The sequence below is a fragment of the Sceloporus undulatus genome, chromosome 4 (genome assembly GCF_019175285.1).
Source record: "Sceloporus undulatus isolate JIND9_A2432 ecotype Alabama chromosome 4, SceUnd_v1.1, whole genome shotgun sequence".
Classification (NCBI taxonomy): Eukaryota; Metazoa; Chordata; class Lepidosauria; order Squamata; family Phrynosomatidae; genus Sceloporus; species Sceloporus undulatus.
Window position 1 is genome coordinate 83,123,527 of NC_056525.1, and position 27,075 is coordinate 83,150,601.

Consider the following 27,075-nt stretch of genomic DNA (forward strand, 5'->3'; position numbering starts at 1 on the left):
TCTTTATATGGAAGGTATTCCACCTTCCTGTAAATGTTATTGGCTCTTTCTGCATCTTCCCCCAACTCTAGGATATATTTTTTTAATAGGGTAAAAGAACTATACAGAGTTTTTAAACTGTGGAATGACCATAGGTTTTTGTAATAATGTTATATATTGTGTATGCATATTTGCCTGCAAGTTGCCTGTTGACTTATGGTGACCCCATGAATTTCACAGGGTTTTCTTAGGCAAGGAATACTCAGAGGTGGTTTTGCCAGTTCTTTCCTTTGTCATATAGGCTAAAGGACCTAGTATTGTTAGTTTTTTTGGGGGGTTTCGACTCCACATTGGACCTAGTATTCTTTGACAGTTTCGCATACAAGTACTAACCAGGGCTGATTCTGTTTAGATTCCATGACTGGACAGGATCTGGTGCCTTAAGGGTATTTAGGCCTGTTTTATTTTCAAACCCTTTCCTAATAATTTCCAGTATTGAGACAATTTTTTTCCACTGGAATAGTACATTGAGTTGATTTCCCTTCTTCCCTACACACATCCTATCTGCAAATCGCATCACACTAATTGATGTGATTGATGCCTTGAGTCCCTATATTGGGAGAAAGGTGGGATATAAGATTAATAATAATAATAATAATAATAATAATAATGATGATGATGATGATGATGTGTATAAGGACAGGAGTGCTGTGATGAACACAAATTGTTCAAATGCAGCATTGTTTTTGAAACAACCTCAAAGTTCTGAGAAGGACAACTGTTTGCAAATTCAAAAATTACCATTGTGACAATGAAGAACAGTTTTATTTGAACACAGGGAGTGGGAGAGTGCTGGGATGATCATGCAGGTTGTTTCCAGATGAGGCCTTTAGTGTGCAATTATTCTTCCTCATTGACAATATTTTACAAGGGACAAGGTGATGTGCTTTTCCTCATATTAACTGCCTATCAGTATGCAAAGGGATCTTGTAGCACCTTTGAGACTGACTGAAAGAAAGATGCTGGTAGCATGAGGTTTTGTAGACTTGAGCCTATCTGAGGAAACAGTAGCATCGCTGGGGAAGGGGGGTGCAGGCCACACCGGATGACACCCCAGAAGAGGGGGTGACACCTGGTCGGTCCCCAACCCCTATGGGGTCTTCCCAGGGCCTTGGGCACCCTGTCTGGGATGGCGTGAGGCCTTGGGCATCCTTTCTAGGCCGCCATGAGGCCTTGCATTCACTGTCTGGGCTGCCATGGAGCTGCACAAGCATTCACTTGTGTGCGTGCGCACTCCCATGCATCCATGCCACCGTGTGGGGCAAGTGTGCCAGAAGTCCCACCCCCCCACTGGGTGTCACCAGGTTGGGTGACACCACTGTGAGGAAATTAGCTCAAGCAGTGGCATCACTAGGGATATGTATGTATGCATGTGGGTGTAGCCTGCAGTGGGTGACACCTCAGAAGAGGGGTGGGGACACCATTGGGCTCAAGTCTTTGAAAGCTCATGCCTCCAGTTTCTTTCTTTCAGTTAGTCTCAAAGGTGGTAAAGACCCTTTGCATATGGGTTATTCAAAAACGCCTTGCATACAGTTTTTTGAATAACCTGCCTATGTTTTTGTATCATTGTTTTTGTATTCTTCTTGTTCCAGAATAAAGGCAGGGGGGATAGAAGAAAAAAGAGAGAGGACACTAGTAATCATCTGTCTAATGCACCCACACTGAAACTGTGATTCTGAGCAAGTTCTGTTGAGATCCAGGCTGGCAGGAGCCAAGAGCAATCTAACAGTGTCATTGTGTGGTGCTACTGAAGATAGCCACCTAATCTGACTCCAGAGCACATAGCCTCACAGGCGTGCCCTAAGTAGCTGGCATAAAAACTGGATGGGTGTTCAGGCACAAAGTAGCTTCAGTTTCTATTGACTGACGAAGTCATAAGCACCCTATAGCAAGACTAATCCAACAATAGCAATTACCATAAGAACCCCAGCAAGAATACAGATGCTGATGAAGACAATGTCACTGGTGTCCTGGCCCTTGGTCTCATAGGCTTCTGCTGCCTCTCCATCCTCCTGCTGGGAGTCTACCAGGTTCTCAGCATACTGGTTCAGCCTGTAGGGATCAGAGCCAGAGATAAGATTCACAGACGCCTCTTTCCTTTTAGGCTCACACTGCACTTCATACTGGTGAACGTCCTCCTGATTTCCATCTGAAAAGTCAATGTGCAGGATGCTGACAATTACAGAGGTGTTATTTCTTTTCTAAAAAAAGACAAAAGGAAAGAAGTGTTTTATAAACAGCTTCAGTTTCTGTGCCAGTAATAAAATTTCTTAGGATTTCTTAGGCTGATTCTGTGAAATACTGTATTAATTACACATTTAATATTTTGCTATCTTTTAAATATAAAAATAAATAAATAAAGCAATTCATACAAGGCAGCTTGCCCAGTCAGTGATCAACCAAGGTGAACATGGCCCAGCAGCAGTGTATTGTAGTTGCCATGTGCTTGACAGCTCCTTATGTTTTTGCTCTGCCAGACAGACAGCAAAATTGGAGGCTTATTGAACCTCTAGTGATATTGGAAGCTAAGCAGGCTCAGGCCTGCATTGTACTTAGATGGGAAACCACCAAGAAATACCAGGTGCTATGGGCTGTATTCAGAGGAAGGTAATAGTGAAATAATTGTGCACATTCTTTGCAGAAGGAAAACTATAAAATTCATGGGGTCACCATAAGTTGACAGGTCTGTGTCTAGGTATGGGCCTACAACTGAATTTACAATGGTAAATGCATTCTCCATGATTTTATATTATGAATCACCAAGGAGGGGAGCAGAGACATATTGAGAGAAAGGTGAGCTATAAATAAAATCAATAAATATGACCAGAATCCTGTTGGAAAGTTACAAATGTGTAATTACTGCTGTTATGTAGATATGTAGTCAATCCTGGCCCAATGCTCCTTCCCCACCAATCTCCATTTACCAGGAAGCAACAGCTGCAGTTGATGGAGATCTGTTCTCCTGTCTCTCAGGCTGACTGACATTACCATCCAGTCCCATGAGTGATCCCTGTTCTGACAGGCAAAAGCAGGGTCCCTGTCACATTTCCTCTCTCACTAGAGATTGCTTGAATGAGGAGTGGATGGGAACATCCCTCAGCTGTTTTTCAAGGGACAGTAGAATGGACTCCTATTGAATGAAGCAGTAGCTGCCTGATAAATGGGACTGGGGGACTTCCATGGTCCTTATATGTCCCCAAACTAGGGAATATGTGAATTCCAAACAGTTACAAATGTGTAACTCCAGGTTAAACATTAATTATTCTCCAACAAGATTCAAGCCTATGTAACTAATGCATCCAGCTATAGATATATAATTAGATGTTCTTCTGCCCCCCCATATCCACAAAAGAGCTGTGGACACCCACCTGCCCCCGGTGGATTAAGGTGTGTCTCATGGGAGGTAAAAGGGAAGATCCCGATCTAGTTTCTCGCCTTTTGTTCTTATTATTTCTAAACCAGAAAAAAATCACACTAGATGGGCAAACTATAGCTCAGTCTCTCTATTAAACATTGATGTTAAAATATTAGATGCAGTATCAACTAATAGGCTTCCAAATTAAATAACAACAGTAATTTACCTACAGTACTAACTTATTTAAGTTCAGCTTCAAATTTGAATGCTTTAAATACTAAAGACATGTTTCTGCTGCCTTTAGCTTATTTGACACTGAAAAAGTGTTTTACAATTTTAATTGACTGTTCCTTTTTGGGGTCTAAGAGCTATTAGATACCAAGGTATATTGGTTCCTTGGATATTGTTCAAATGATTAAGGTGAGCTTTTCTGCATTGTTCGCACTTCTTGAGTTGGATAGGGGGGATTCGGAATCACCCAAATTAAGCATTGGTGCCAGATACACTTGTTCTGTTGTGCATCAGCCCCATTGTGCATCAGGCACCAATGTGCATCAGGCATTTTTCCAGTTCTGCTGTGGAATAAGGTAACAGCAGCCCTCTACGGGATATGGACATTGCACAACTACACAATTCTAATTCCCACAGACACAAGTCCACTTATGAAGATGCAATGGTCCCAAAGGATTCCAGCTTATATTCCTGAGTCCTGAATCTTAACCAATATACAGCACTGTCATATGTTGCATGAGTTTTTCAGTAGCTTAAAGACTCATACTCCAAGACTGTGAAGACAAATAGGTCACCTTTCCATTTTTCAGTGGATGCTTCTGCTTTAGCCATGCACAAAAGCTTTGTTGCTTGCTCCAATTTGCCTTGGAAGACAGGACATAAAATTCCACCCAGGCAGAGCTATGCCCCATCTCCCCCTTTCCACCTGTCTTATGCCTGCCCCTATGTAGTGAGAGTAGGGTAAGAGAGAGAAGTATCTGGTTATGTCCTTATAATATACAACATCCTCCAGGATATTTGGAGGGCCCAGAGGATGGCTTCATTGTCATATACCTGGCTACAGTAACGCAGCCTTGCTTCCTGGCTGCCACCCTCCACTACATGGCTGTGTTGTGGGGGGAAACAATAGAGAAATTGATTTTGAGGGGATGGGGGGGTCATTGTGTGAGTAAGATAGTGAATTCCTCCTTGCACAATAACGGGGGGGGGGGGGGGGGAGAAGTATTACAGTACTTTGACAAATGTTAGTGATTCTTATTTTAATATATGTTATATCACATGATCACATCCTATGTTTTTCTATCCTTTCCATGTTAACTTTTTCTTTTTTGGCTCTTCTCTTTCTGTATTTATATTTTTAAAATCCAGTACTGTATGTTATTTTGTGAAAACAAACAAACACCAACCCCCCCCCCAAAAAAAACAAACCACATTTACACTACAATACATTGTTGACTTACAAATGTATTTTCAAATAAGAACAAATTTAATAAAGGGGAATGGGGTATGTGAATTTCTCCTGTGATTCAGTAAGTGTATGCATTGTTTTACATTTATGTGGTGGAGATAAACAGAAAATTCTACTTGTATGTGCTATGGATGCATATCAAGCAGCAAGAAAATCGATACAGCGGACCTGATTATGAGCTACTCAGAGCTGGAGAATAATCCTTTACATCATAAAGGTATGCCATATCCTTCCCAACCATAGTACATCAGTCAATCAATGTATGCCTTTATCAGAACATGCATTAAAATGCTTGTACAGCTTTCCTGTTCAAAGAGGGAAGAGCACACAAAGGAATCTAACAGATCTAGTGCCAAGAAAAGTGCTCCTCAAACTCTACAAAACTAGAAAAAGCAGAAGAGGATTGTTAACATCCTGTCATGCCACTGTAAATCTGACCTGTAACATCAGTTTTGAGAAATACACTGACAAATACTCATGGTTATTAGGCAATTGTTCTAGGTGAATTTTAAAGAGATCGATTTCACACCTCATGGAATCATAAAATGGTACAATAAAGAGAAGCAGGCTGATCATCTCTCTTGAGGGATATCTCATCATGAACAATAAAAACTGTGACATGAGGAAACTTGACTCAGCTGTTATGGGTATGGTTTTAGACAGACAGACAGACAGACAGACAGACAGACAGACAGACAGACAGACAGCTGTCTGAAAATATTCTAAATAATTAATGACTTACTCGGCATTCTCCAGAATTTGTTGTTGTTGTGTGCCTTCAAGTCATTTCTTACTTATGGTAACCCTTAAGGTGACCCTATCACAGGCTTTTCTTGAGAGGGTTTAGTGAGGATTCAGACTTTGTCTTCCGGGATCCAACACTCATAACCACTACACCACACTGGCTGTATTACATAGGATTTTAAAGAGATATTTGGATGCCCTGTACCTTTGATTATCAAGCCAGCAGCCTATGAATTAGACATACTGTGTTGGATTTTCTCTTTCTCTGCCTGTTGCCACTCTCTGGTCACATACATTTTTTTCACATTCAGGTTTTTACATACAGGTTTGTTTTCTGTACATCACTGAGTCCTTAGATTTTAGGCCAGATATAACATTTATCAGGAAGTAGTGCATACTGTTAAGTATGTGGGATGACAAGCAAAAACTATGGATGATGCAGGAGGTGCAGAATCAGTTGCCTGATGTTGTTTTTTAACATTAAAAGCAGCCACTGGCATTGTGCGTGTGTAACTGGGCTGGGAAGTAGTAGAACTAGTAGGGAGTTGAGCCAGTATGGTGTTGTGGTTTGGGTGTTGAACTACAACTCTGGAGACCAGGGTTCAAATCCATGCTTGGCCATGGAAACCCATTGGGTGACCTTGGACAAGTCACACTCTCAGCTTCACAAGGAGGCAAAGGCAAACCCTCTCTGAACAAATCTTGCCAAGAAAACCCTGTGATAGGATCACCATAAGTTAGAAATGGCTTGAAGGCACACAACAACAACAACAACAGCAACAATGCCATAATCTAGAGAAGGCTAGCATGTCTCCTCAGGCCATTTTCTTGCCTGATGTATCCCTCTCCTGGAAGCTGCTATTATCACCAATAGGAGTTTTTCTACGAAAAGCCTCTATTTTAGTCAGGACTTCAGCAGGTCCTTTGCCTTTTTCCTCTCTGCCCCTTCTGATCACAATGAGTATCACCTTCCCTTCCCTGGTGTTATTTGCATGTTTAAAAACATGCACATTAAATGCGAAGAGTAGACACATCTAACACAGAGTGTAGTCTGTCCTTCACGTTTGAATTTGTGCAACCTGAGGATAAATTAACACATGGCAAACATCTGGAAGAATTTTGCGTAGTACACAAACAGCGCTTCATAGGAAGAGGTGGGCATACATATTATTATCATCATGATGACGTCTTTCAGAAAAATCATTATGCCAGGTTGTCGGCCTGAGTGTGGGAAAGGTCTTCTATCCTGAAAGAAAATTTAAGTCAGAGTGGTCTTTCTGCCTGTACGACATGGAGTACTATTCAAGCCACAAAGATAAAACCACAGTTGCATTACTAACTTCTGTTCAGGCATTGGTTCACAGATCACTTTTTTCAGAGTACAATGAAGATAATAAATTTAGCTTATCCACAAACAGGAAGACCCAATAGCCCCAGTTACTATGACCTGGGGTTAACATGGCAGAGAGAAGAGGAAACGACAGAGGTCAACCCATAGGGCACTGACCAGAAAATATAGCCTGAAAAATGCTAAGACACAACAAATGTTAGCAGATGTCCTATCCCAAAGAGGTCTTTCAATCCCCTCAACTAAACATCCATAGGCACATCCACCATTGTAAGAAAGTAATGGGAGATTTCCCTTTGTGACAGGAGTTGAAGGGTGATATATATTCCAGGTCACAGGGAGGATGTATGAGTGCCTGGACTGGCTTATGTCTACCCTTTTGAGTGCCATAGCAATAGAAAAGTGGTGGATTAGATAAATATCTATGTCTGTACCATATACTATTCTGTCCCTTATATTTGTTTTCTCTTTCTTCCCTTATTCATTTACCGATACAGCTATGGCTTTCAGATTTGTTATTATTGGTGTTGAACAAGCAAAGTCATTCCACTGACAGGTAATCCAGACAGGAAGCAGGTTTGCCAGGATGAATACAGTACAGGACACATCTTCTGTTATCTTTAATAGTTAACAGAACCTGAAGCAGGAAGAAGTATATAAAGTTCCACCAGGTGGAACTGCAGCATTGTCTCTTCCCTCAGCCCCTCCGACTCACCTCTTAACTGGTGCAGCCTTCATTTACTAGCATTGGGGTGTGGAGATGGACAACAGAGAGAGAGAGCAGGGACGTAGCCAATGGGGGGTTCTTGGGGTCCGGACCCCCCCTTCCATTAGAAAAATGAATGGTGCGTGCTGCTGTGCCGCCGCACCCAAGCCTTATTATAATGGTGGACCCCCCCTTCCTAAAATCCTGGCTACGTCCCTGGAGAGAGAGAGAGAGAGAAAGAGAGAGAGAGAGAGAGCGCTGGCAACATCTTTGCCAATTCCAGTTGTTTTCCAGTGGCAAATAAATAGTGGGAAGGGGGCCCTGCAGCACCTAAAAGGTGGTGTTTTGGAGAAAGATGGAGGAGACATGCTGTCATTTTACCTGGCAGAACTTTATAGTACAGTGGGCTCTTGGTATTTTTTCTTACACTGGTCACTTACTTGTGGTTCTGTGCCGCAGGTTTCAAACCTTGCATGTATCCTAAAGTTCAGGCCAACCACTTGTGCAGGGCAGGATGGGACCCCTAAATAGACCTTATTTCGTTCCAGCTGGGCCAGTGACTGCGTGGGGATCTGGATCTGAAATTCTGTTCGTGTGCAGGTAACATTCATAGGAACAACTATGGAGAATGGGGAAAGAAAGGAAAACAAAAGTCTTCTTTGAAATCACAAGAGGTTAATGATGAAGAACCAGCAGCATCCCCAGAAATGAATCAAACTTACATACTGTTAGCATGCAGAGGGATCTTGTAGCACCTTTGATACTAACTGAGCAAAAGAAGTTGTAGCAAGAGCTTTCAAAGACTTAGGGTCTTAGGCTGTATCTGCACTGCAGAATCAATACAGTTTGACACCATTTTAATTACCATTGCTCAATGCTATGAAATTCTGGGATTCGGAGTTTTGTGAGATATTTAGCCTCCTGATGGAACTGTGGTGCCACAACAAAGTACAAATCCCATGATTCCATAGGATGGAGCAACGACAGTTAAAACAGTGTCAAATTGCATTATTTCTGCACTGTGACAGTAGCTTTAGGGTGCATCTGCACTGTACAAATAAGGCAGTTTGACACCATTTTAACTGCCATCATTCCATCCTATAGAATCCCGGGATTGATAGTTTTGTGAGGCACCTGCACATTTAGGCAGAGAAGGCTAAAGACCTCATAAAACTACAAATCCCCAGATTTCATAGGCTGGAGCATTTAAAGTGGTATCAAACTGCATTATTTCTACTGTGTAGATGCATGGAGTGAACTGGTTCTATGGCTATGATCAGTCATAGAAATGGAAAATTTGTAGTTATGCTGATTTGATGACAAGCTCAGTTTTAATGATGGTTGCAAAGGCAGGAGGAGAGATGTTGTCTATGAACAGAGTGAGTGAATGCCTGTATGAATGTTGGAGGGAGCTTTGGAATGTGGTGTGTGCAGGCCAGGAACCAGAATAGAGATGTGATAAACTGGCCAAGAGCTCATGCTACAAATTCTTTTGCTCAGTTATAGATGCTACAGGCTCTCCCTACATAGTGGTATTCCAGACTAACATGGAATTAGACACAATTAATGCGCCTGGCATATCATTGGGCAGTTAATGTGTTGTGCTGTGTTCTAAAGTCCTACATGGACACACAACCACTGCTTGACCCAAATCTAGGAGGAACAAAATCAAATTCAGCACAATATTGGCTGTTAGGGAGTTACAAACGTGCAACCATGATAGTTACGCTGTGAATGCCAGCTCAACCATCCCAATCCCCACTTATTGGGAAGCAGTCACTGTGATCAGTGGGAATCTGTTCCCCTGTCAGTTGGGAAGCAGCTGACTGATGCTCCCACTCCTCTGGTGAATGATCTCCATTGCAAAAGTCAGAAGCAGGATTCCTGTTACAATTCCCCCTTGCACTGGACACTGTTTGTTGAGGGGTGAATGGTAACATCCATCAGTTGCTTCCCAAGTGACATCGATCATAGTGGCTGCTTCTCAGTAATTGGGAGACATTCATGGTCCCTATATGTCCTCTACACTATGGAATACATATCAACTGTGAATGTCAGTTACAAATGCATATTTATAGGCTATGCACTTCTTACTCTCCATCATGGTTCTGGCCATCCTGTCCCAGCTTCCCACATATTCCTCCAAAGATGCCATCCTTGAACACTTTAGACATTTATGTAAACTATTAACATACAAAATATTTTCCTCTTCCACAAGTGATGACTCAAAGAGGGATATTTGCAAATAGATCCCACGTCAGTGCATAGGCCAGTCTAGATTGCCACTGCTAACATTGCTTGTTCTAGCATTCTTTGATTAGTATGCAGCTCACTTCTTGCAATGCTATTTTATTTTTCCTAGATTGTAAAAACACTCATTTCTTTATGAGTAACCTGATCTGTTCTAGCATCCCTGCTCATCTTTACTTTAGGAACCCTCAGTGAAGTAAATACTTCATAGCAGTTTGTTCTGTATATTTACAGACCACCACCACTAGGCAGAAGACAAGATTTGAAAGATCCGACTCTGCCCACTGGTGTCACTAGGGGTGTGTTTGGGTGCAGACTGCACCAGGTGATAATATAAGGGGGAGTGACACCACTGTTCCTGAAACACCTACCTTTGGGCAGAAATGGGCGGTGGCATTCACCTGTTTCCCTTTAAAATGCTTTAAGAGATGGATGGAATGGGGTGAAGCTCAGTGGTGAGAGAAAGGAGAGGCCCTAGAATTTTTTAAAATTAAACTTTCAAAATTTTAATTTTTTAATTTAATTTTTTTTAAAAAAATCTTTAAAAATTTTCTTTAGAAACATCACATTTTAACCAAATTGTCACCATGTACAGGTTGTGCATATGATATCGTAATTTGAAGGTATAATTCTAATTTTGCTAATTTTTTATGTCACAACTAATAGCATTACATTCAGTGTGGTATATGGGAATTATGATTTATGAGAAATATTAGTGCAAAAAAGCATTACTAAGTGTTTGGTGTGAAATGGGGGGAGGTCAATGGGGAGGGGACACTGGGTGACACCAGCCCTAGTGACACCACTGAATTTGTCAAAGGATCTAAGTTTAATGGATGTGCACATGGCCTCTTACAAAGCTCAGCACATTCAAAGTTGAAAATATAAGTAAAGTTTAAATGTATGTTACAGGATGCAATGCAAAGCTGGAAAAGAGATAAATTTTTGCTGAAATCAAGGTGGCCTGCTGGCAGAATGTGACCATATGGATACAAAACGGAATATTACTGGCTACATAGCTATATAATTTGTATGCAATATATTAACCCTATCCTGCAGCACACTCGTGCACTTCCTGACCACTTGTAGTTTGTGACATTCATGTTCTCCATCACAATCATTTTCATCCTTGTTCTGCCTCTCTCTTGTATGTGTTATTGTTTAATCCATAAAACAGAAAAAATGAGTGGCAGAGATGGGAAAATGGGCCTTACCTCCAATGTAGGACACTGAGAAACCGCGGTTGGCGGTATTTCTGTCTGTGTGAAGGACCAAGAGTAGTTGGTTTCCACTGGATATAATAGGAGACAGCATTTCTCTCCCACACCACTTTCCTAGCAGAGACGCCTTCTCGGTGCCTCCATCAAACACAGCCAGATGGTCATAATCACAGCCATCTGTCAGGCTGTTCCGCCCCTCAAGATCCAAGTCCAGGAAAAAGACTTTTATTCGATATCCTAGGGGCAGCTGGACCGTCCAGTGACACTTGATATTATTGGGGTAAGAGTTGGGATATTGAGGACTGGAGAAATTTCCTTTGATGGTGGTATATACCTCCTGACATGCACCTGGTTACAGAAGAAAGGGAATGGGATACTGTTTAAATAGCCATAGCATTGATTCGTTGTAAGTCTGCTTAGAAAATTCCTTAAAAACTCAACTCCCTTCCCCCTTTGTGGAAAGTGCCAGTTCACCTTTGTAGTTCCACCCAGGCTTGGCTGTAAAATGGCAATATTAGGAGCCAGTTTTTGGCCTAAGCTTAAAACTAGCTGGGACCATAAACAGCCAGTGTTGAATGGCAGCTATAAAAGCCTATGTATGTTGGGGTTCAGAACCTGGTAGCTTGAAACTGGTTTGTGCCAATGAAGTTACACTTCACAGTACATATTGGTGTGTCAGGACCATTGTGGACTTTAGTCACCAGCTTATGCACAACCAAGCCACATGATCTGAACTACAGTAACAGCCTTGTGCAGGTGCCTTTTACCACACTGTTTCTGATGAGACAGGTGCAATATGTTGCTTAATGGTTCTGCTTGCCTCTCATATCAGAGATACAGTTCCAAAGTGTACAGACACACATGCAAACTGGGTCTATTATTGCAGATTATTATTGAAACATTTTTTCAGCAAAGTAAAAAAAAAAAAAGAATAAAGGCACAATTTAAAATAATAAAATACAATTAAAACCAGAAGAGGTTAAAATTCTAATAGAAATGTACTCAGTAAAACAATGTAAACAGTGTCCAACATATTTAAATACTGAAACAAAAGCCTTCCTAAAAAAAAACCCCAGCATATTTACAATGTGGAAAAATACCATTAAAGAAGTAGCTAGGTGGATTTGGGTAGGAGTAGAGCTTGAAAAATTACTCTTTGGACTCTCACAGTTCCAGAGTGATGTTGGTTGGGCGATTTGGGGAGGTGAAATACAAAAAATAACTTCTCTAAGCCCTGAATGTGAGTTACACAGTTTGGGTACAACAAGTGAAAAGCCTGTTTCAGAGGTTGCTGGGACATGCAAGAAGGCCTGTTGTAGAAGACCACAGTAAGTAGATGGCTTTGTACTATAGAACACAGTTATTGAGACATCCTGGTTACAAACCATAAAGGCTTCATAGGACATCATCAGAGCTTTAAATTGGATTACTACCTAACTATATCAGGGGAAAAAAAATATCAGACAGAACATTTCCCATTCTTCAGCTTCTGTCCAAAGGGAGAGACTTGGGTCCAATTGTCACTACATAATTATATATGCTAAATTTCCTCATGCAGAAATTCTCTCTGTGTGTGCACTCGTGTTTGTATGTTATGATTTTTCTTAATATATGTAGTGGTGAAAATATGGTCCCTCTTTAGTTATACATTTGTTATTCTTATTAGTTGCATTTTTATCTTATGTTTTCTCTAAAAAAAATAGCATTTAGGACCTGTAACATAATTAAAACATTTTTTAAAAAGTATAACAACTCCACAGAGAGGGCTGTTGCATTCCACAGTCTGAGGGCAACACAGAAGAAAGCTGTCTTTGTATCATAAGTAGGTTCCCTGCAGATGATGGCATCCTCTTGAGGGTCCCTTGAAAATGTTAGCAATTGAGCAGGCTCATAAAAAGATAGGGCATATTTTAGGCACACCCAAGAGGACTGATCTCTGTGCCATTTTCTGGATCTGTAGACTGGCATTTTGCCTCTGTTTTCATGCTAACTCTAGGTGTAATGTCCATTGTCACAATGTGATTTTGACTCATCATTTTCTTTGATCTGAGCTCTTACCCTATTGATGTATATTCAAAAGAAAAGTCTATCAATAGGGTAAGAGCTCAGATTTGCCATATCCTGGAGACAGATGAAAAGCTAAGATCTCCAGGATGAGGTAAATCTCAAACTGCATGATGTGAGGCTACATTGAAAGGAAATGCTCAATGTGGAAAAATAATGGCTGGCTTGAGCAGATCAAAATGAACATTAGAATCAGTTTAACATTGTCTGAGGCAAAAACTGGGTGGCCTCCAGGGATTAGGAACATATCGTAGAGGATTCATAACACTTATGGAGGCTAAATTCCATCTTTGTAGTTAATAATAATAATAATAATAATGATGATGATGATTTATTTCTAGCCCGCCCAATCACGAAGAATCTGGGTGGGTTACAACAATAAAATACAACAAATTACAATAGTTAAAAAAAAGGAGATCAAACCCTAGACCTACCCCCCCATTCCCAGTACTAAAACAGAATTAAACAGTAATAGTATAAAAACATTAAAACATTAAAAACATTAAACAAAAAATAGGCAGAAGGATAGGCGGGGAAGAGTAGACAGATGAGGAGGCAAATATCTCTATATCTGGGGAGGGTAACTAAGTTGGAAAGGCCTGCCGGAAGAGATGCGTCTTGAGTGCTTTCTTAAAAGCTGTCAGAGTGGAAATGTGACAGATCTCCTCTGGCAGGTCGTTCCATAGTTTAGGAGCAGTAATAGAAAAGGCCCTCTGGGAAACTGATGTTAGCCTAGATTTTTTGGGCTGTAGTAGATTTCTTCCAGAGGACCTTAGTGTGCGGGACTGACAATAGGGAAGAAGGCGTTCTCTCAAGTACTCTGGGCCCAGGCCATGTAGGCCTTTAAAGGTAATCACCAGCACCTTGTACTTTGCCGGGAAACTAATAGGCAGCCAGTGCAGGGACTTCAAGACCGGTGTTATATGGTCATTCCCATGATCAGTCTGGCTGCCATATTTTGTACCAACTGAAGTTTCCAAACTTGGCACAAGGGTAGCCACAAGTAGAGCGCATTACAGAAGTCCAATCGAGAGGTTACCAGTGCATGTACTACTGTTTCCAGGTCCTTCAGCTCAAAGAAGGGGCACAGTTGGCGTATTAGACGAAGCTGATAGCAGGCGCTCTTGACTGTTGCATCCACCTGAGCTGTCAGTTGGAGCGACGAGTCAAGGAGCACCCCCAAACTGCGAACAGAATCCTTCAGGGGAAGTGTGACCCCATCTAGAACTGGCTGACAGAACTCCATTCTTGGATTCGGGGTTCCTATAGCAAGTACCGTCTTACCTGGATTCAGCTTGAGTTGGTTTTCCCTCATCCAGTCCATTACTGCCCCAAGACAGGCATTCAGAGGAGAGATGCCATCCTTAGTCACTGCTTCAGTTCGAGACATAGAGAAGTATATTTGGGTGTAATCAGTGTACTGATAACATCCCGCCCCATGTCTCCGGATGATCTCACCCAGAGGCTTCATGTAAATGTTAAACAGCATTGGGGACTTTAGTGAGACCAGGGTTTCTCTCCATATATATATATATATATATAGAGAGAGAGAGAGAGAGAGAGGGAGAGAGAGAGAGAGGAAATACAATGGATATCTAGCCTCCTTTACCCAGGATGACTTCTTGTGCTAATAGAGATGCCAAAGATTGTCTCATGCATATGATAACTTAAATACTGACACATGGTAAATGTAGAAGTTTCTTCTATACCTGAAAAGTAATATGCTTTGAAACCTCTGCCTGCAATGTTGAAGTCCGATTTGAAAACAACCAGCAGTTCTTGTGCTGAGGAGACCATATCTGGAGGCTTCATGTTCCCACAGTAGTGACTGAGAAGTGTATGATCCATAGTGGGACCATCAAAGATAGCCACATAATCAAAATTGCACTGCTCATCATTTTCCATCTGAAAGTCAACAAAAGTCAGCTTGACAACAGAATTTGAAGTTGCTTGGATAACCCAATGGCATTCAGCATTGTTGGGGTAATTTTCTGGGTAATCTGGGCTTGTTATTGATCCAGAAAGGCCAGTCAGCACACCTCCACAAACATCTAGAAATGAGAAATGATCATATATTAAAAATAAAAAGCAGAGATTGCTTAAAGTCCTTGAAGATGGTGGAAAAGCTCGTTCACAGATTCCAATCTCCATCCCTTAAAATAATGGATCTTGAATGTGTGCAAGAGTTGTTCAAGGGGAAGGTGTGAGACTTGGATCCTTTCTCTTCTTCCTTCTCCTCCCAAACTTTTTATGTGTAAAATTTATACATGTGTTGAGTTAAATATTAAATCTACTTAAATAAAACTGTTCTAATTTGAACAATGTTATCTCCTTACAAAATGTTAAAATATAAATATATATGAATGTGCAAATGAAAATACGCACACTAGATAAAGAAAATATTTTATTCATGTACTATGTTCAGTAGGGGGGGGGGGGGGGCGACATCTGTGTGTAATATAAAAGGGGATCCCAAGGGTAAAATGTCAGAGTACCATTGCCTTAAAGAGAACCAAATCAAGATAAGGAGATACTGGAGAAGTACAGAAAATATGAATAGATAGACCAGATAGGTGTCCTGAAGGGAGAAATATCGTGGGTCTAGCCATTTCACATTGGAGATGATAGCTGGCATCCTGTCAGTGACATACACATGTTGTGTTACACATATGGAGTGCTTTTACTGGACATTATACAGTGGCCAAGAGCCAGTGTGGCATAGTGGTTTGAGTATTGGACTAGGACTGGAGACCAGGGTTTGAATCTAGCTTGGCCATGTAAACCCACCGGGTGACCTTGGGCAAGTCACATACTCTCAGTCTCAGAGGATGGCAATGGCAACCCTTTCTGAAAAAACTTACCAAGAAAACCCCAGAATAGGTTCACCTTAGGATCATCATAAATCAGAAATGATTTGAAGGCACAAAACAACAACAAACACAATGACCATATCTAGCTGACAGGGCCGGAAGTCTCTTGTGTGGAAGACATACAGAAGTGCATTGGGAGCAATATACAGTGGGTTTCCTCTCATAGTGTGATGGAGTCTTGGCCCTACTGCAGAGTGCACAGAGACTCAGTGTAGTACACATAGCAATATGCACTTGCAGTCATGAGTCCCTGTTCACTCTGCTACAATGAGTCCCTGTTCATTCTGCAGTGGGGCCCCAGATTCCATTACAGAATGAGAAGGGACAAGGTATCAGCTATGCACATTTATGTGATCCGCATACGTAGCATTACAGTGATATTCAGTATAGGTAACTGCATGATGCAAGGTGACATAGCTCGGCTGGAAGTTAATTGTGCTAGGCAAAGGCCTAAATGCCATACCCTCTAACATTTCACAGCTGAAAACTGGGATGTGTGTGGCCAAACAACATCATTGTGGTCAAAATGGCAAAGATTATTGAGGAAGAACACACACTAGGAGAGACTGCAGTGGTTTGCTTTTGCCTGAGTTTCCTGGAAAGGGCAAGATTCATCCTCTTCTCTGCTCCTCTCCCCCACTGAGTTAACTGAGTGCAAATTATGTTTGCACTTAGAACTTAGTTTGCAGCAATTGAAATAAACTGAGGATGGGGAGGGGTTGTGGGAACATGAGAGAAAAACTGGGACATTTTAAAAACAGCTGGAAAATTTGGGACAACAGGGGATTAATCAGGACTGTCCTTGGGACACTGGGACAGTTGGAAGCCATGAAATATCCTGACAGTCCCAGATCCCATCTGATTTTGGAAGCTAAGCAAGGTCAGGCCTGATTAGTACTTGCTCTACTGTAGTACTTGGTGCTGTAGGTGCTGCAGCTTATATTTCAGAGGAAGACAGTGGCAAACCACCTCCGAGTACTTCCTTGCGACACAAAACCCTATGAAATTTATGGGGTCACCATAAGTTGATAGACAACTTGAAGACACATATACATACTCAGTAATGTAAAATCTTGGCCAAAGTGACACAGAAAGAGAAGATTGTGTGTGTCTGTATGTGTGTTAAAGCTGGGCAATGATTTTAAAAATGATTAAAATGTCAGTGGAATAGGATGTAAAAGAAAGTTCTCTACACAGAATGATGTTTTTAGTTGGTGGGAGGCCTGGAACATCTTCTAATATATTTAAAGGAGGTTTTATAAGTTCATTGCATTTGAGAAACATTACATTACATGGTGGCCAGTCACCATGGGTTTACAAAGCAAATACTTCTCTCAAAACCCATGGGCTTTTCTCTGCCAGCTGCCAGAGACCGCCTTCTTCCAAGTACTTACTCTGAAGTAGTCTTACTGAACGCAACAGGGGTTACTTCTGCAGTGCAAATGGCTTCAATATAATCACAGCCTGAGTTCCCATTGTTGGGTCAATTTCTGTTTTCAATTACACCAAGGCATTCATGGAGAAGCAATAAAAGTGGAGAGAGAGAAAGGAGAAAGAATTAAGCCTGCAAACCCCTTCCTGCTGATACTGGCTGGCCCCGAGACAGAAAGAATCCTGTACTGCTCTTGGATCCCTGGTTGAGTACACAGGAAACACTCTGGGGGGGGGGGGGGGGAGATCATTTTGCACTTGAAATCCAAGTGCTTTGTTTTCTTGAATTACCAGGAGTATGTATATAATAAAGCTTGATTATCCCATGAACCCATTTCTATGGGAAGGTTTAATCACAGTTTAATATGAAGAGGAAAAATATTAACTGATTTAAAGGAAGTTTTTAGCAAAGATTTCCAAATACACTCCTCCCTCCACATTCACTGGGGTTAGGGACACAGGACTCCTGTGAATGTGGAAAACCCACAAATAACAAGAACACCATGGCCTGTTACAGACTGCCAAAATAAAGCTGCTTCGGGTCTCTGTGGAGGTATGCTATTTAAATGATGCATGGGTCCTAAGAGTCTGGAGGTCGCACCAAAGCCACACTCCATTCCTAAGCACCGGAGTGCAGCTTTTGGTGCAGCTTCCGGATTCCTAGGATGCATGCATCATTTAAATAGCATACCTCCAAAGAGACCCGAAGCAGCTTTATTTTGGCAGTCTGTAACGGGCCCATGTTTTCACCTGAGTGAAAACCTCTCTAGAAACCTCTAGGTCCTCCAGTGCAACTCTGTGATCAACATCTGCCAGACATTGGCCACAGAATTGTGCTGGAGGAGCTACTGGACTGTTCTCTCTGGAATCTCTATGTCCTTCAGTGTGACTTTTCGTTAAGGTTCACCATAGAGTTGCGCTAGAGGACCTAGATATACCTAGAGAGAACATATTAATAAAATCCGTGGATAATCAAATCCACAAAAATCAAAGCTGCAAATGTGGAGGAACAAGTGTATTCTGAAAATAATTGATGGCTGAGATCCTGAATGGGGAACTGCACCTTGCATCTTGCTAACAAAACTCCATTATAGGTTTGCCTTAGAGTCGCCATATGTTGGAAATGACTTGAAGGCATACGACAACAACAAGCCTGAGAGATGCAGCTATGATACTCTCCCACCCACCTTGCCCCCAAACTCCCCTTTTCTCACAGACACCCAAACCTAATAGGCACTGGCAGGCACCTCCAGCAGTTCCCACAAATGACGCCATTGCTCTGCGTCCAGCTATAGGAAAACATTTGTACATCTACTGCAGCCTCTCCTAGTGTGTGTTCTTCAATAATTTTTGGAATCTTGACTGCACTTTGATGTTGCTGGGCCATACACATCTCAGTTTTCATCTGTGAAATGTTAAAGGGCATGGTATTTAGGCCTTCGCCTAACACAATTGATTTGCCTTGTCATTCTCCTCCAATTCGGAGTTGTCAGGTTTGCAGGGAGAAGCTACCATTAAGAAAAGGTAGATTTGGGGGTTATTTGGGGTTTGGGGCAATCATGAGTGAATTTAAGGACCAAAAAGTCTTAACACCATTTAACATGATTGTAATCCACCAAAAGATGCTAGCTGATGAATACTGAAAAATTTAATATTATAGTGCCTCTCTCTTGTTAGCCTTAACTATGAGTGGAGACTGTAAATTACTCACTTAATCTGGCCGAGTGATTCCGGCTCAGAAACCCATCATCCACAGCCTAATATGCCAGCCACTGTCCAGCTCAAGCTAGGGTCTGCAGCAACTGCACCAAGTGCAGACATGGTGGAAGGAGTGCTTTTCAACCAGGATCCTGGAGTCCAGTAATCCAAGCTGAAGAAGCTGGGAGTGCACCTTAAATGCAATACTCTGTTAATTAGAAACAGGCCAGGAAGGTTGAGTGCCTCTGGAGAGCTTGGGAAAAGTTAATTTTAGACTACAATTCCCAGAATCTCCCATAAGCACAGGCAGTTGTTATGTTGGTTGAGTTTCTTAGAGTTGTAGTTCAAAATGTAACCTTTTCCAAACTTTCATAGCAGACCCAGTTAGTCTACAAACTTTGTACTGCCTACCAATCACAGCAGCTGATGTTGTTATTTCTCTACAGAAAGCAGGTTGAGTACACATGCTCACCTGAGCATAGCTCTCTGAGCCAGGTCCCAGCCCCATAGACTCCCTCATAACCACCATTTCCTTCTTGCAGCTTCTGTGCTTCTCTTTCTACATGCTTTCTCCGCTCAGAGCATATTAAACAGATTCTGGCTTTGCTTTACTCCCTTGCCATCCTACATGATTGGGCATCTTTTCTCCTTTCTATCTTACTCTTCTATCCATAGGTTGTACTTGCACAATAAGGCACTTTTTGTGTGTGTGAATTCTTTCTACTTCTAGTAAATTTCCCAGTCATTGTTTGCTTGTTGCTTTAGGTTTGACTCCACTTTTCATATGTTTTACCTTTTCTTTGGCTTTGCTTCTTCTCACACTGATGGTTTTGGAAGCTTAAGTGATCTTGACCCCCTGTCTATCTCTAGAAAGATAGCTTTCCTTGAGTTCTTGGTGAATTGCTTATCCAGCTCCACTGACTGGTTAAACTCTTGCATTCATCACTGACTCTCATCTCCTAGAATTCTACTCTTGTATTATTGACTTCTTTCTACATAAGACTCATACATCCACTAATATATGACATAGTAACTTCTGGGGTGGAGAAAAACAAAACTCCATTTGAGGAAAATTCTAACCTTTTTGGAAAACGGCAGAGAAACCGTGGCTGGCCACATGGTTGTCTGAGTGAAATATTATACTCATGACATTCCAAGATGATGTAAATGGTGGAGGAAAACTTGTACCACAGAATTTGCCGAGGAGGTTTCCTTGGTCTTCTGAGACCCCATTGTAGATTTTGATGTAGTCAAATTCACAGCTGTCATGGAATTCCAGGTCGAAGTGATGAAAGGTGAGCAGAACAGACGATCCTTCTGTTACCACAATGAGCCACACACAATCTATATCATAAGGGTAGAGTCCAGGGAAATTTGGGCTTGAGACATTGCCATGGGGTGCTGAGAGAACTCCTCCACATTTAATGCCTAAGAAAAGTCACAAAAGTTTGAAAAATTATCCAAAGTAAGTTTCCAGCCCAGTATTCATAGCAGCCCACTGCTCTTATGCTATAAGCAACTACTTCAGTGGTGTTTGGGACCACTTGTTTCTTGCTTAATGTGATGTTGTGTTCTTTGCTTTCTATAAGTACACACTATGCATTTTTTCATAATATTATTTTCTTCATAACATTTTTGCTACTTATCTATGGGTCATTCATTGGACCATATTTACTAGCTGACATCAATTGACAGCATATTTTGAACCAGTTTTGGGACCAGTCTGATATATGTCCAGAGAGTGACTGAACATCCCACAGTGTTGTATTATTAGTTATACTGATAGTCTGGTATTTTACGTACTTTACGTTAACTGGAATCCACCCAGAATTTCTGGGATTGGCAAATTGAAAGGAACATCTAAACAGCTCCAGTAGGAGTTGTCTTCTTCCTTAAATATTCATGGCTGGCATGTGGAATTCATTAGCACTGTACATTATAACATACTATAGGACAAGGTCATCATTTACTACATAGACAGAGTAATATCCAGTGCTATAGTCTACCCAGTGATCATAGAGTTAAAGCCATGGGGTTTTATTTTGTTTTTAAATAGCAGAGACTAATCATCTGTTACCTTTCTCCCTTCCTAGGCTTCTTTATTCTGTGTACGTTTAGCTGCAATTCCAAAATAATTAGAGGAGAAATGGATTTTCCCTATGACCATGTATTGTTGTGAGCAACTCTGGTGGTAATTAGGGTGGAGATGGCTTGAACATGAATGAGTAATAAAAGCATATTAACTATGAACACAGTGTGTGTGTGTGTGTGTCTGTGTATATATGTATGTGTGTGTGTGTGTGTGTGTGTGTGTGTGTGTGTGTGTATATATATATATATATATATATATTAAGATACAGAGTAATGCAATACTATGTAACTATAGTGGAGGGACTATTTTGGTGAGGGACTGTTCTTCAAAATTTTCACACCACATAACTGATAATACATAAACAACTTTACATAAGAGCCTTCACACATATTACATAATTGCACATTATCTTCCTCTAGGTTAGTCAACATACCTAGCAAGGCTTCTACTTAGGCAACTTCCACCACAGTGAAAATGATAATTGCTTAATTTCTAAATTTAACTATTAGCCCAATAATAGGCCACAATATCAATATGCATTTACATATATTTCAAGACATTATCTATAGGACTGTAGGTGTTGTGCTGCAATATATACAGCAAGATAATATGTATGTTTAATTTGGGTCCAGTTCCATGAAGGTCAATAGGGCTATGCCCATGGAAAAGAGCACATTGGTTGCAACTATCGACATACTAAATTACAGGTCATGTCTTTCTTTCTAATAGCATTTTAGCAATTGACTTTTGTTTTATCCCAGCCTTTTGGCAGTAGATACATGAAATCTTAAAAACAAATGACATCTAGTCATTAGGACCCAAATACTGCCAAATGGTTTAATGCATGCAGTGCTACATGTCATAATATACACACCAGATATAGGGACTGAAGTTCTTTCTATTTCGTCCCCCTTTCCTCAGCAGAAATTGAACAGTCTAAAAAAAATGGATTCTTAAAGTCAAATTCTATCAGTGAATAAATGGAAGCTCTTTGCCAAGAAAAGATGTATGGCAGAGTGAGATGCACTTTAGAACTGACTACCATCTCTTCAGAATGCTGTCAGCAGGTCCTTGGAACTTAGAACTAAATTTTTGCTGGAGGCAGTTCATAGGTTTTCTCTCTTGATCTCACTTAGTGAACACCATTCACTATCTTTCTTTGCACACATTGTTTTCTGCTGTTATTTATAATTCTATTCAAACTGGCCTGTTAGTTATCCACAGCCCATGGGTAATGAAATAAACAAGGTGTGGGGTAGGGAAGTAAGACAGTTATAATTCATTGATGTAAATATCGTTTTAAGTGTACAAACACATCTTTTTATTTGTAGCTCTATTCAAATCACTTAACCTTCAGCCCCACTTCTCAAATCAACTGCTCTTCTGTAGTGTATAGTTTTTTCACTAGGACTGTTCCAAAGGAAGAGAGCCAGTGTATTGTAGTGGTTTGAACATTGGACTATGACTGGATATCAGGATTCAGTTTCTCTCTTGGCCATGGAAACCCATTGGGTAACCTTGAGTGAGTCACAAACTCCCTCCAAAAACCCATGATAGGGTCACAATAAGCCTGAAACAACCTGAAGACACACAACAAAAACAAATCTCAAAAGAAGTAGCTCACGGCTATCGGCCCATCCTCCTGATCCAAGGAATTCTTATGGACCTAACAGCCCTTGTGTACTTGGAATTCTCCATTCATTTCAGTAGAGAAATACTGATTGTTGTGCACATTTCCTTTGCACATCAGAATCTACTGCCACCACTCAATGAAACAGAGGTAGCTTAAATGTGTCTGATATTATTCATGTGTGCATTTGATGGCAATTGGACCCTTAGACTGGGGTATATATGTTTATGAGAACATGCTTGTAAGCCCTGCTTTACAACCTATACATGGAGCAAACGGCTAAAAGAAGTGCAAAAGAAGCATCACTGGTACACAGAACATTTCAGATGGGCCATGTTGGCTAATATCCTGAAGTATATTAGTATGAGTATGGAAAGCAAAGAACTTCCACTTAGAAAGCAAGTATGAACTTGCAATTGTCCCAGAACACAGCCCCAAAACAGCTTTACCTTACCTTTCTTGGTGTTTATCCCCTTCGCTGTGCACAAAAATGTTATTGTCACAAGGTGTTTCAGGAGCATCTGCTGCATCCTTTGATACAGCTATGAAAAGAAAAATGGACCTAGTGCCAGAAAATAGCAAAAGTATACTCAATGCAGCTTATCTGAGAGGGGAAAAATAGCTGGAGGCCTGTCGAATTAATAATGAAATGAATAATTCATTGCTTGTTTGAATTAGTAACCTGATCTGTTCTTTGCTTCCCTCACTCGGTTTTAACGATCTGGATCAAATGTCCCTAGGATTTACACTGTACAGGGTACCTTGTCAATACACTATATTTGGAAGCGATAGTAATGGTTGGGATATGGTGCATAACTACAGTCAGTCTGTGCTGACAATATGCCCTGAAGGGCTCGTGAAAATAATTTCGTCTACCATGCAAGATAGGGAACCAAATTAGGAATTTCAGATTTATTTTTTTACAGGGAAATGTACCTGGGGAATTATTTTGATCTAAAATGTGGAACCTGTTGTTGCCCAAAGCCAGTTGTTGGTTTTAAAAGATAAATGTGGATGGTATGTGGGCTGCAATGAGCCAAGTCTATGTGGGTAACTTTGGAGCATGTAGATGTTTAGGACCCACCGTCCCTTACTGTTAGCCATGGTGGCTGGGGTTGAGGCAAATTGTATGCCAAACCATCCACATAAACAAAAGTTCATGATACCAATGATATCAAAATAGGTGGTAATCCATTTCCAAATTATTGTTGAATATTATATATTTTCTTCCTTTTTAGAGATGAGTTAGCAGGAAGCTAGTAGTGAGTTTTGGGCACAATACAGAGTACATTTGATGGCTTTCCTTTCCAAGAAGCAATCGTACGATTGACACTTACTTTGCCTGTGTCTGTAATGATGTCCGTAATGGTTTACCTTGTAGAAATACGTCCCCAGGCATGGAGCTAAAGTGACAAGGAAAACATTTGCTTGCTTACTTTCTGCATGGCAAACAGCTGTGAAAGACACAGAAGCTGACAGAATCAAAGTTAACAAACCTATGTTGGATCATTTTGAAGTTGTTATTTTGAAGCTAAAACTAAACTAAAGATCTCAGATTCAGAAAGTGTCTGTTTCCAGATAATCCAAGGAGGACTCTAAATTTTGTACAGGTACTTTGAATGTTTATGAAATGAACTTTATTAAGTGGAATCTAGGAATAACTCATTATGTTATTACCCAAAGCCTGAAAAGTGATTTTAAGATTATGATTAGTTACTGCTGTAGTTCCAAGACTCTGTGGTTTCTCAGGGTTCTTTCCTGTGTACCATGTTGTTCGTCATTTTATAAACTGATTTGGATCGAGGTACTCATCACATCTTAAGATTACATCAAATTGAGAGACAGCTTTCAGGAAAATAATTTAGTTACAAGTAACGATTTATTTGTAATTTTTTCTAAGCTCCAACAGATGGATGAGATCCAACACCATAGGAATTTGATCCTTCCTCCCCTCCTGTCCAAGGCACCAAAACCTGCTCCACAATTTCCTGGATTGCTGGAATAGGTATTTGAGTGCATGAAGTACCAGGAGAAGGGTCACAGTGGATGCAGGGGCATTACTAGGGCCCCATTTCCACTGGGCATATAAAGCGACTTATATCGCTGCGAGTCTGGATCGGATCAAGTTTCTGAGTCGTATTCTAATCAGGTCCATCGTTCCCATTACAAGAGGGAGCAAACGGACTCAATTTTTCTTGACCCATGTTCTCGGTCCCATTGATATTTCTTTGTTGTATTTTGATGCTTTTTTTTGTTCCCCGTTCCCATTGCCTTTCTGGAACCATTTTTTTTAAAGCTGTCAATCAAGCGCTTAGACGATTAGATGTCACAGTGACGTCTAATCCCCCCTTCTTCTTCTTATCCCTCCTTCTTCTTCAAACCCCCCAATATGCAGCAGCCAGCCACCCCTTTTGTGTCTCAGAAAAGGAAACAAGGCTGGATGCAGGAGCCACATTCAGGGTTTTGGGTTTCTCTCTCTCTCTCTCTCTTTCCTTTCCACTCACAAAAAGTTTTTGCCAGCTTCCCTTTCTCCATATCCCTTCTCCTATTTCCTTCTCCCCCACTCTCCAAAAAACCCAGTTTAACTTTCTTCTTCTTTTTTTTAAAATAAAGTTTTACAGACCCGAATTATTATTATTTATTATTATTATTATTTGCAAAGAGAGGGAGAAAAGGATGGTTCTGTGGGGAATTTGAAGAGAAAAAAGGTAGAGGGGTTGGATAGGTACATAAAGAGAGAGGGAGTTGTATTTCTTAGCGTTCCTCCCTTAGGCAGCCTAAGGCCCTTTTATTACAGTTGGGAGCCTCGGAGTTTTCCAAGGCAGAAAGAGGAAAGAGGCGCCCACTTGCAACCCAATGGGGCTCCTTGCAAGCAAGAGCCTCAGGTCCAGCATTCCTGCCTCAGGAGGATTTGGGGGAAGGCATTTCCTTCCCAGTAAGCCCCCACAAAGCTGAGGAGAGCCTGAGTGAAGAGGCTCCTGGCCTCCATAGGTCTCCTCCCGAGCAGGGGGACCTTTCTTCTTCAGACCACCCCAATATGCAGCAACCAGCCACCCCTTTTCTATCTCAGAAAAGGAAACAAGGCTGGATGCAGGAGCCACGATCAGGGTTTGGGGTTTTTCTCTCTCTCCCCCCCCCCTTCTGCTGACAAAAAGTTTTTACCAGCCTTCCTTTCTCCATATCTCTTCTCCTATTTCCTTTCTTTTCCTCTCCCTCTCCAAAAAACCCAGTTTTACTTTCTTCTTTAAAAAAAAGTTTTACACACCACCGGGGAAAGGCTACGTGAACGGGGGGGAAATGGTGCTGGGAATGCTAGGAAAGAACAAAGCTGGGGACACCCCCAGGACAGCCCTTTGAACATTGCTCCTCCCCCGATTCAGAGACCCTTGTTGTTCCCATTAATTTGCCGCAGATCCGACATGGCAGCTGCAAAAAACAAACAAACAAACAAAAAAACCAACCCTCTGGAAAAGTGGTGTCAGGATAACTCAGGTTATCCACCGCTGATTCGGGTTTTAGCTAGAGAAATCGATCAAAGTTGGATTGAATGCGGATTCAAATGGGAATGATGTTCCTATAATCTGATTCTTGATTTGATTTATAGCCCAGTGGGAATGGGGCCTAGGAAGGTGCAGGGAGTGTGGATTGCACTAAATGACACCCTAAGTGGCCATAACACAACTGCTTCCCAAATATCTGCCTTTTGGCAGAAGCAGGCTGTGGTGTTTGCCTGTATTCCCTTTAAAATGCTGAAGAGATGGTGTGTGGAAGTGAGACTTAGTAGGAAGTGAAAGAAGAGGCCCCACATTTTTTAAAATTTTAATTTAAAAAAATTAAAAATTAACTTTTAAATTATTTTTTTAAAATTCTTTTAAAATGTCACATCTTACCAAATTTTCACAGCTAACACAGCTACCACTGAATGTTTTCTGTATTGTGAGATACCTCATTGTAGCTGCAATAGGAGAACCATGAAGAGTAGCCTGTGGACTGGACTTCAACCAAGGTAAAACCATTTTTCTTTTTCTTAAATTTGGACTGCATTCGCATGTTTTACTTCTCCATCACCAAAATGTTCCTGATGTAAAAACATGGAGACTTCTTGAGGAATCCATTGTTCTCTGCCTATAAAGAGCCTTGTGACCTCA

The 27,075-nt window shown here is 41.1% G+C and overlaps 1 protein-coding gene across 3 annotated transcripts; it reads right to left on the reverse strand.

Annotated features, from left to right (window-relative positions):
- Positions 1 to 680: 680 nt before the first annotated feature.
- CDCP2 (CUB domain containing protein 2) lies at positions 681 to 26,961 on the reverse strand. 3 transcript variants are annotated; one of them, XM_042464153.1, is made up of 8 exons: positions 26,873 to 26,961; positions 24,265 to 24,330; positions 23,382 to 23,469; positions 20,286 to 20,633; positions 14,916 to 15,257; positions 11,137 to 11,490; positions 8,113 to 8,291; positions 681 to 2,240 (listed from the first exon to the last, which is right to left on the reverse strand). In XM_042464153.1, the coding sequence occupies exons 3-8, from the start codon at positions 23,455 to 23,457 to the stop codon at positions 1,923 to 1,925; spliced, it is 1,617 nt and encodes a 538-aa protein (XP_042320087.1). In that variant the 5' UTR covers positions 23,458 to 23,469; positions 24,265 to 24,330; positions 26,873 to 26,961; the 3' UTR covers positions 681 to 1,922. The 3 variants fall into 3 exon arrangements, with proteins under 3 accessions (XP_042320087.1, XP_042320089.1, XP_042320088.1); XM_042464155.1 differs by lacking the exon at positions 26,873 to 26,961 and adding an exon at positions 26,094 to 26,135; XM_042464154.1 differs by lacking the exon at positions 26,873 to 26,961 and adding an exon at positions 26,094 to 26,124 and having other exon boundaries at positions 23,382 to 23,489.
- Positions 26,962 to 27,075: the final 114 nt, after the last annotated feature.